Consider the following 9,893-nt stretch of genomic DNA (forward strand, 5'->3'; position numbering starts at 1 on the left):
GCATTCATATCATCATACTCCACTAAACTTGGTTAAAGTTTCAGTTGTCCATGCTCTGTTCTGGTCAATACTGGTAAGAAGAAGAAAAAAAACTACCACCGGCTACCAGGAAACAAACAAAATATCTGACACCATCAAGCAAGAGCCAAAGTTTTGCTCATGATCAAAAGATTGGCATAATTGGTCATCCACACGCGTAGCAAAGTTTGGAGTCAATCCGCGTGACAGAAGTCCAAGCTTGCATTACATCAAATCTCTTCACTAACAACGAGTTCTTTGAAGCCACGTACGGCCTTCTTCTCGCTTATCTCTGCGGAATTACTGATAGCTCGGCAGTCGGCACAGGAATTGGCCGTGCTCTGCCTCTGCATTGGTTGGCTTGGGCCGCCCCTGCTTACCAAAATTGGGCGCCCGATCGAAGCTAAGTGTTCTCTCAAAAGATCTCAGGCCATGGCACGCAGCAGCAGCTCGACTGCTGGTCAGTCACTGGCAGACTGGCTCACTGCCACGGCTGCCTGCCGCCCTGCCGATGGTGGTGGTTCAGCTGCTGGACGCCTGCTGCCGCGCCCAGCTCCGGCGGGAATCCTGATGATGCTGCTACTGCTGCTCTGGCGGCGGCGGGGTACGGCTGCCGATGATCGCCGGGTGCGGAGTTCGGCGTCGACGAAGGCCTGGTCCAGATGCTCATGTTGTTGCCATGGTAGTAGCACGCCCTCCCCTTCTCCTCCTCCTCCGGCGTCTCCAGCTGGCAGCGTTGGGTGGTTTTCAGTGTCAGCGACAGAGAGAGAGAGAGAGGCAACAACGGTGATGAGCAGGGTTCGGCGCTGCGCTCGGCGTACCGTCAGGCTCGTCCTCCTCCGGTGGCCCTGCGGCGGCGCGGCGGCAGCGTGTGCGGTGGTGCCGACTCCGCCTGAGTAGCCCAGGCTGAGCTCCAGATCCGGCTCGCCGCCGTCGCACGCCGCCTCGGGCTCGAAGTTGGTCACCGCATCCTCCCCGCCGCAGCTGAGCGCCGCCTTGTCGTAAGCCCTGGTTGATGATCCACAGAGCAGAGATCGTCAAGAACAACAGATGAATTTAAGCATGGAACAAAGGGAATCGATATGCAGGAATTCAGAAAGAGAACATCGTTGTTGCATACTTGGCAGCATCCATCTCTGTGTCATACAGGCCAAGGTACACGAACCTGCAACGGCCATGAGACGAATGAACAAGCTAAATTACATTTTCCAAGCTCAGATTAGCACATTTGGAAGACTGATCATGGACTGGATGGATGAGTAAAAAGTATAGCAGAAGAGGCAGATCGTTAATTACTTCTTGCCCATGAGCTGGCCGATCCTGGCCTCCCACTTGCCGCACTTGTGTAGGGTGACCCCGCGGAACCTGGAGCTGCCCCTCACGAAGCCGGCGCCCTGCCGCCGGAGCACGTGCACGAACTCCTCCTTGCTGAAGCTGCTCATCTGCCATTCGCCATATCCATTGCCATGGCGTCAGAAAACACAGAATATGCAGAACTTTCTTTCAGTCAGATAACGCAATTTCAGAACACCATCTTCTGACGGTTGCTCTCGTGATAGATCGATCACCTTCTTGATTTCCTCCTCGTAGTCGTCCAGGACGAAGTTGATGTCCGCGTCCACGCCCCGGAACTTGATCGCAGCTTGGTCATATGCCCTGGAATGAATCAGAGAAGAAGATAAGCTTTTTCTCGCAAAAAAAAAAGAGAGAAGAAGATAAGTTTTTTTCTTCTCCTTCTTCAGATTTTGTTGATGAAAATGTGGAGACTTTGGTGCAGTATTTTCATCACGCATTGTTAGGTAACTAACTAACCTTGCAGCAGCCTGTGCTGTGTCAAATCCGCCTGCAAAAATGGGAAGGGGCAAAAGAAAGAATATGAAATGTGGAGTCAGGAACAGAGGAATTAGTAGATCACACACCATAGAATTTTCACACAGGAAGAACATAAGAAGAACTCACCCAAGTACACTTGCTTCCCACAATCCCTGCAAAAAACACACAAACAAATATAAGTAGTAGCAAAATCGACTGGAAGCTGCATATATTTGCGTGATAATTTTCGAAGCTTCATCGTTTGCATGATGATTATGGTCAGTAATCAGGAGAGTTTAATTGAGGGAGGGAGGGAGGTAATATGAGGCTGACCAGATGTGGGACTCCCAGCGGCCGGTGCGGCGGTAGAAGGTGACGCCGCGGTACTGCGAGCTCCTCGACCGCGGTCCTCGCCGGCTCTTCCTCGACGCCGGCCGCGCCCACTGCCCACCCGCCCCACCCGCCGCCGCGCCAGCCATGACGCACTGCTCCACCGCCAGCTGCTGCTGCTGCGTCTGCCTCGCCCCCGCGGCCATGGCCGCCGCCGTCGTCATCGGGAAGAGCTGCTGGGTGACCACGGCCGGCCGCACAGGAGCGAAGCGCCGGCGTCCGTCCTCCTCCGCCATCTCCTCATCCCCGCCCGCGGCGAGCGCGATGCCGCCGGCGCCGTAGAAGAAGGCGCTCCTCCTGGTGGCCGCCATATGTGGCCCGCGCTCTCCCCTTCGATCGGGTGCCCCTCTCTCCCTCTTGCAGTATATACTACCAGCAGCTTAGCTAAGCTCTCGCTCTCTGTATCTCACTCTCGATCGATGTGCAAGTGCTTGTCCAGTCGCTTGCGCTGTGATAAAGAACCGATCTCTGCATCTGCAGAGTGCAGGGTTTGGGACTTTGGTTTTGCTGCTGCTGCTGCTGCTGCTGCTGATGGCTGAGGTGGCCTGCCTGCTTCTGCTAGCTTGCCTGGCTGCCTGCCTCTGAAAGGAAACGGAAGGAAGGAAAAGATCTCCCTGCAGGGATGTATATACATCACTTCACCAGTTAACCATCGATCACCCCTCCCTTCAATTTATGCCATCATTGGACAGATGCTCATGTCTATTGGTGGTGCTGCATGCTCCCTTTGTTCATGCTAGCTTTCGTTAATACTACTGGTATAAGACTTTGGTTAATAATAAGGTGATTTATATGGCATGAAATTGGTGTTGTTAAAAGTACTTGCTGATAATTGTGGTTCCATATGACAACGTATCTGGACGCCATACTCAGACCACCGTTTTTTACAAAACTATTTATTTAAATAAAAGCAATTCATGATGTTTTTAGAAAGAAAGACAAATAAAGGGAGTATAATTCCTACATTTCATATGGCCTCTGAATTAACCATTATTAATGGCAATAGTTTTACTACAGTTGTAAGCTGCATTTATACTCATGGTGTAATTTGATTAATTGCTCCCCCAAGATGGGAAATGTACAATCAAGAGGGGATGCCATGTGTAGTTAAGATATTCCTTTCTGGCTTTAATTGTTCTTACCAGTAGTGATTGAGACGTGGCCGCAGCTAATTCAGACACACATGTGTGTTGAACTGTTGATTGGAGAATGTTTCATGAGATGAGCTCATGCATGCATGTCTTTGGCTAGTGTTGTTCAGCTCCTTGTTACAACAAAGCGTTCCTTGATCTATTTTGTTGTCTTCTCATCTGGGCATTGCTTAGCAACTCCTTGTCAGAGGACTCCATTTACTTTGCAGGTAAAAGTTACCTGGAGTACATTATGCAGGGACAGGTCAGATATTGATGTCTCATCTCACAATCTCAAACCCATTTATTGGTGTCAAAGAATCACTAAATCATAAAGGCATGCCATAAAACTGAGATGTGCCTGAGCTAACATAACAAATTACTGCATGATGCTCTTCATGGAAGTGCCCAAACATGATTGCCCAAAAGAGCTTGTTTTCAGGCAGAAAACTGAAGCAAACAAGTAAGATTGCTTGCAGATGAATTTTCCAACTAATATACACACCAAAACCACTCAGGTTGTTGAACCTTCCATATATAAAAAGGAAGATTGGCACCATTTGGTGTCATGTTGTTTCATAGGCCTCAGTTAAAAGATTGTCAATTAGCATGTAAAGAACCATAAGTTGGCCCAGTTGCTCTGTCAACTTGTAGACAGGACACCACCTGACATACCAAATTGTCTAATCAACCACCATTTCCTACGCACAAAACCAAATTGTATTGCTGTTCTGGAACTAATTAAAGGCAGCCATGAAGGCACACCCCAGATGTTAGCTTGTGAATTCAAAACTGTAGTAGACTGGTAGATATCTCCAATTATGTTCCTTGTAAAAAGCTAAAGTCCTAACAAGGAGTAAGAAGAATATGAATAAAAAGCAAGACCAGAAAAGGAGATGCAGCTAGAAGGCATTTATGGAAGAGACAGTGTGATGAATCCTCCTACACTTTCTCTGCACACTGCAGGATAAATCCTCCTCAGAATAACCAAGCAGGCTGCATGCAAGAAAGATGCAATATACATAAACTGCAAGCTGTACAAGACAATGGTGTGATGAGAAAGGAGCAAGCAAATAAATAGCCTCCTCCTCCTACTCTACACAGGAGTAAAAGAGTCCTAGTACCACTAGTACCTTGTATTTACGTTTTGATGATGATGATGATAACAATGGCTTTTATTGTGCTGGATCTCCAAGCAGTGCTGTCCATCATAAACAGCTGGGGAAAAGGAAAGGGAATCAAATGCAAGCAAGCAAAATGTTTCCATAAGAGGCCAATCCAAGAGTACCTTTGTAGGTCCATGCCACCCCTGTGCTCTCTCTCTCCTCTATCTGTCTGTCCTCCCTTGAGGCGACCTGCAAGGGTTGCTGCTGCAGAGTCCTTCTTTACTGCTCATCAATCACACCCCCCTTTCTTGCTCCCTCCAAACCATCACTTCAAATCCCATTTCAGCTCACTTCCTTCCCCTTGCCCATGCAAGCATGCTAGCACCTAATAAAAACTTATACCAGCATTACATAGCAGGAAAAATGGCTCCAGATCATGAACACTATGGGTTTAAGTATGCATGTGAGGTTCCAAGAAGAAAAGCTTTCTTCCGTTCGTTGCTTCTGCCAGGCCTAAGCAAGCATGCGGCCCCATTGATTTCAGGTACTCATTTAAGCAGGATTTTTTATAAGATCTGCAGCTTCTACCCCAAACCTAAGCAAATAATGCTACATGCAACTTGAGCATTGGCAAGGCAGGACCCCGGCCGGCAGGGAGGTGCAACAGCTAGCTGTCGGGGCACTTAAAAACGGAGAGCAGAGAAGTAGTAGTGCATTGATGCTGCTGCTGCCATGAAGTGTGTGCAAGGAGGGGAATCAGTGGAGGAGCTGAGCTCCACACAAGAAGTAGCCAATGCAACAGTGCTACTAATGCCCCCTTTATTCGTCCACCAAACCAAATGTACCATCCATCCACAGGGCTGCATCTAGAGCTTAGTTATTAGGGCTCTGATCCCTGTGTTCGGTTTGCTCTGATTTTTCTTAGAGATAGATGGATTTGCTGTTTGTGATTGTACCTGAATCGAGAGGAGTGAGCAAAGCTCCAAAGTCTTGAGTTACATGCAGACAATGTACAACTCCAACAGCACTTCTGTCATCTGCAAAGAGAAACATATGAACACATTATAGACATGATGTTGGACATTGAGACTGTTGGTTCCAGTGGACATTAAGGGGAAAAAAATTAGCCATGATGTTCTCCAGTTTCTTGACTGACAGGACTATTTAAACTGCAGAGGTTAATTAATAGGCAGGCCCTTTAGAAGCTGGTAGCAAAAGGACAATGATTCAGCATTATGTATGTACGGAATGAAACGTGTTTGAGGTTTCACAACACTTATGGGCAGGATCATCTACTCATGTGTACAGATGTCATCTCTAGGACTTGGAATTGCTTGCAAGTTGCAACCTGCAATGAATGAATATGCAGCTCAGATGTGTTTGATACTCAGAAATATACGCCAACGCAAAAAAAAATTGAGAAAGAAGCGAAATGCATTAACTCTAAAAGCACCTAAAATATATGACACCAGTGTTTCCTGTAATGTAGGTTAATAGCAGTTAACAAACAGTTAACACCAGATGACAAAATTCAGAAAAAAAATGACCCATTCTGGCGACTGCAGCTCAGCTGTGAAAGGAGGACCTCCCTTTTTGGTGAAAGGAGAGTAGGAGACACAAAGCCTGATTAGCAATCTTCCAAGAACCTGCACTGGATCTTGGAACCTGCATCCCCCCTCTTTTCAGGCACATGATGTGTTTTGGCCAAACAACTTTCAGCAAACTCAGGGAACCAGCATCATGAATCAACTGCACAGAGTTCACGAGAATGCGAATTTAAATTAATTCAAATGTTTTTTTGAACCACAAATTAAGTTAAGCTAAGCGTTGCCATGGATTTCGACAGAGAAGGAATCCTCCTGCGGAAGGAAGGGGTTAATGGCCAGAAATCTGCATTATGCATTAATTGAGTGTTGTTCAGGAGTGATGGGGAGACGGGACCTGCTGGAGCTGGAGGAGAGCTCTACGCGGAAGCGGACGCCCTTCCTTCCTGGGTCACCCCTGCCAACGGCCCGTACCGCCGTACGCCGCCGGGATCCGAGCTGAGCTCCGCCGGCGAATCCCGCCGGAGACCGAGGGGAATGGACTGTTCGAATACGGCTCGCAGAAAAGCCCACCACTGGAGGGCCCATACATATCCAGGCCCAATAAGCCCACCAGCGTTCCACTCCATCTCCCGGCCCAATACATCTTCTTTGTCGGTTTGTCTCCAAGGAAACTGTGAAAGGCAAGGCGGAAGACATCTTCTGCGATGGAGGAAGCCCGGGGAGGAGGAGAGGCGGAGGAGCAGGTGATGAGCGAGGTGCACCTGGGCTGCCCGCCGCGCTTCTCCGGGCTCTACCGCTCCCGCTTCACCTTCTCCTCCCGCCCGCTGCTACTACTACCAGGTAGGTGACCACAACAACCAGCCGGAGGGAACTCACCGCTGGTCTTCCTCGCGCGCATTTCGTCAAACAGCTTCACTGCGCGGCTTATTTTCCTCGATCGGGCCGAATGGGTGAGATCAGATGGCAGGTTTCGCTTGGTACTGAGGTGCGGTTCGATGTTTTCCAGAATCATCCGACGGTGGCGGCGGCACCGGCGGCGAGTGTAGTACCGGTGGGTGTGAACTGGTCGTGGCGTCAAGCAGCTCTTGTGAGTGAATGAGTGTGTGTGTGTTTTGCATTGGTCATAGTGTGTGGATGGATAGAAGGGTGGATAGTGCATTGCTCGTTGTGGTGAGTTGATTCTTGGTTTTGTTTCGAGAAGGTGATTCTCCTGATGCTGTCGCCGTGGATGGCGACGGGGATCTCGTTCTCGACAGGAGAAGGAAGAAAGATAGTAAGGCATTTGTTATGGCATGATGTCTTGTCTTAGTTGGCGATCGAGTCAGTCAATTTGATCCTCCTTGGGTATGCAGGGTCAGGGAGAAGAAGTGAGGATCATGTGCTCACCGTGCAGCACGGTATCACCTCTTCGCTCAGGAGCGTCGGGCTTCAGGTTAGAGAACTTCAATGCTGGATTTTCTAGCAGCATCTTTTGATCTTTATCTTGTCTGTGATTCATCTTTGTTGAATGTTGATGTTGGTTTACAGGTTTGGAAGGCGGCGATGCTGCTAACCGACTTCGTGCTGCACAAAAGCTTCACGTCGTCCGAGTTTGATGGTGTTACTGCCGTGGAGATTGGTGCTGGGACAGGTAATGATGTGAAATTCAGTTGAGGGAACCGGGAATCATACTCCCTTGCTTTATCTGCCTCTTACATTAGCATTATGTAAACTGTTACCATACTACTTGTTCCTAAATTCAACTATGTTCCTGTAATCGTAGAAGTATAAAACGTTTGCAGGGCTGGTAGGGTTGGTGCAAGCTCGAGTTGCTAGAAGAATTTTCATTACAGGTACTTAGGACTCCTTTTAAGTACACAATTTATACGTGTTCCACAATCAATCCAACATATATGGTTTTATCATTCTGTTCCACAAACAGGGTTCTCAAATTTTGGTTGAGATCAGAATAGACCATGTGGCATAACCGTGCCACTTGTACCAGAAATTTGCAAAGTACATATGTAACAAAGTTCACAGCATTATCCCAATTCCAGTCTGTGCTACGCAAATTGGCTGGCATTGCTCTTTACTCTCTGAATATTTCAATTTCATGGCTATGTCTTCGAAGATATGACTCATCTGTATTATGAAAATCTGTAAAATTCTCCATCAAACTTGTTATTCTATTGCTTTCATACTCATAACTCCTACTCCCTCCGTTCCATAAAAATTTGTACGGCTTTAGGGAGTAATAACTTAGCCAGGTCAGATAATATCTGGAAGTCTGAATGTTGGATATTGACATGCTACTTACGCACAACCCAAAAAATTACTACATGGAATCGTCAAGATTTATTTATTTGATTTACCAATTGGGATGGACAGATAGAGGCACTGATATCCTCGATAATTGCTTGGCTAATGTCCGTCTCAACTCTAGCGTGTTAAAATTTGATGAAGCTAAAGTCCATGTGCGAGAACTGGACTGGAAATTTTCGTGGCCTCCGCCTGTGGGTACACGTGACGCATCTGATCCAAGGTTTATTTTCCTCTGCACCAACTGTTCTTAGTATTGTTTACTATAGGCATCCACTATACACTGATTTATACGCAGCATATTCAAGCGTGTAAGATTAATATGTAGATCATGCTTTGCTTTACCACTTCCTGTTCATAAGCAAAAAAAAAAAATACACATGGTTGTGGAGAAGCATCATATTTCATATTCATGTATATAGTTTGTTTGTACATACAAGACGATGGAGTTTCACAGCTTTTATATATAGTCTTGCTTCTGGATGTTTTCAGTTTTGGTAATTTTTCCATCATCACTGAGCTCAAGTATACATGTTTCCGATGCAGTTCAAGATACTTATGGTCTACAATTGAAATCAAGGAGGCTGAGAAAGCAACCCTGCTATTCGCTGCAGATGTTATTTATAGCGATACTCTCACCGATTTGTTCTTTGGCACAGTGAGGAAATTGATGTCACACGGTGCTAACAAGGTACTATCATCGCTCGTATTCATTGCCAGCCATCAACCATTTCTAAAGAACTCCGGCTAATTAATATATACGCATTTGGTAGGTGTTGTACTTGACCCTGGAGAAGAGATACAACTTCAGCATGGACGAACTGGACGTCGTGGCCAATGGTTACAAGCACTTCCGAAGCTTCTTCGCGGTTCAAGATGGTAAAAAAAATCCTTGGAAAACAGTCTGACCAGCTGACCAAACAATTGCTCCATCAGGCTATCTCGACTAACCTCTGTTCAATCCCCACCATCTACAGGATGTGGAGACCTGGATAATGCTACATCTAAACCAGGCGGTCTTGTGGGGGAGCAGATAGACCTTGCAAGGGTTCCTCAGTACATCAGAGAATATGACAGGGGCGAGGATTTGGAGATGTGGAAGCTCATGTATTGTCCAGATTAAAAACAGCAGTTACTTTAGGATTTATATACTCCATCCTGAATTAACTGACGTGGATTTGTATAAGAATCTATACAAATCCACGTCAGTTAATTCGGGACGGAGGGAGTATGTTGGGTCAAACTCAATTGTAACTTACCATGTGATTGTCCTCCATGTATCATATGACCACTAGTACCATTTATGCTCTTCTTGGACAAATATATACTTGCATATTTCTTTCAGTTTTTTTCAACTCCACGGTAAGACATGGAAATTAATGTGACCCAGGCAGGAACTCAATCAAATAATTCCAACCCTTTGAGGCCAAAGTGGCATGTGAGAGTAAAAATATATAAGTGTTTGCGTAGTTGCGCTTCATGCCCTCTTCACACTACTACAAAACGGTCTATATCTCACGGCCCATCACTAACGGTCGAGTAACGGGTCCGGCACGACCGTTACTGATGAATAACATCAGTGTCAGTCGCGG

The 9,893-nt window shown here is 46.8% G+C and overlaps 2 protein-coding genes across 3 annotated transcripts; one reads left to right on the plus strand and one right to left on the minus strand.

Annotated features, from left to right (window-relative positions):
- Positions 1 to 126: 126 nt before the first annotated feature.
- On the minus strand, positions 127 to 6,527 carry LOC100831490 (floral homeotic protein APETALA 2). Of its 2 annotated transcripts, XM_024457932.1 has the most exons (14): positions 6,398 to 6,527; positions 5,413 to 6,205; positions 4,639 to 4,841; positions 4,484 to 4,568; positions 4,297 to 4,346; positions 3,363 to 3,591; positions 2,164 to 2,834; positions 1,978 to 2,003; positions 1,831 to 1,861; positions 1,587 to 1,674; positions 1,315 to 1,460; positions 1,139 to 1,183; positions 840 to 1,026; positions 127 to 745 (listed from the first exon to the last, which is right to left on the minus strand). In XM_024457932.1, the coding sequence occupies exons 7-14, from the start codon at positions 2,529 to 2,531 to the stop codon at positions 500 to 502; spliced, it is 1,137 nt and encodes a 378-aa protein (XP_024313700.1). In that variant the 5' UTR covers positions 2,532 to 2,834; positions 3,363 to 3,591; positions 4,297 to 4,346; positions 4,484 to 4,568; positions 4,639 to 4,841; positions 5,413 to 6,205; positions 6,398 to 6,527; the 3' UTR covers positions 127 to 499. The 2 variants fall into 2 exon arrangements, with proteins under 2 accessions (XP_024313700.1, XP_003560338.1); XM_003560290.4 differs by lacking the exon at positions 4,297 to 4,346.
- Positions 6,528 to 6,646: 119 nt separating this feature from the next.
- LOC100831791 (methyltransferase-like protein 22) lies at positions 6,647 to 9,645 on the plus strand. The gene is made up of 10 exons (XM_010241470.3): positions 6,647 to 6,843; positions 7,010 to 7,090; positions 7,205 to 7,276; positions 7,356 to 7,435; positions 7,531 to 7,633; positions 7,785 to 7,835; positions 8,371 to 8,524; positions 8,848 to 8,992; positions 9,075 to 9,180; positions 9,279 to 9,645. Exons 1-10 carry the CDS (start codon positions 6,708 to 6,710, stop codon positions 9,422 to 9,424), a joined length of 1,074 nt encoding a protein of 357 aa, XP_010239772.1. The 5' UTR covers positions 6,647 to 6,707; the 3' UTR covers positions 9,425 to 9,645.
- The last annotated feature ends 248 nt before the right edge of the window (positions 9,646 to 9,893 follow it).

This window comes from Brachypodium distachyon, chromosome 1 (assembly GCF_000005505.3).
Source record: "Brachypodium distachyon strain Bd21 chromosome 1, Brachypodium_distachyon_v3.0, whole genome shotgun sequence".
Taxonomy (NCBI): domain Eukaryota; kingdom Viridiplantae; phylum Streptophyta; class Magnoliopsida; order Poales; family Poaceae; genus Brachypodium; species Brachypodium distachyon.

Coding starts and splice junctions, on each gene's coding strand:
- LOC100831791 (XM_010241470.3), top strand. CDS start 6,708: ATGGAGGAAGCCCGGGGAGGAGGAGAGGCGGAGGAGCAGGTGATGAGC. Junction 6,844..7,009: donor CCCGCTGCTACTACTACCAG/GTAGGTGACCAC, acceptor GATGTTTTCCAG/AATCATCCGACGGTGGCGGC. Junction 7,836..8,370: donor TAGAAGAATTTTCATTACAG/GTACTTAGGACT, acceptor TGGGATGGACAG/ATAGAGGCACTGATATCCTC.
- LOC100831490 (XM_003560290.4), bottom strand. CDS start 2,531: ATGGCGGCCACCAGGAGGAGCGCCTTCTTCTACGGCGCCGGCGGCATC. Junction 1,184..1,314: donor GGCCAGCTCATGGGCAAGAA/GTAATTAACGAT, acceptor TGGCCGTTGCAG/GTTCGTGTACCTTGGCCTGT. Junction 746..839: donor GGAGGAGGACGAGCCTGACG/GTACGCCGAGCG, acceptor CAACGCTGCCAG/CTGGAGACGCCGGAGGAGGA.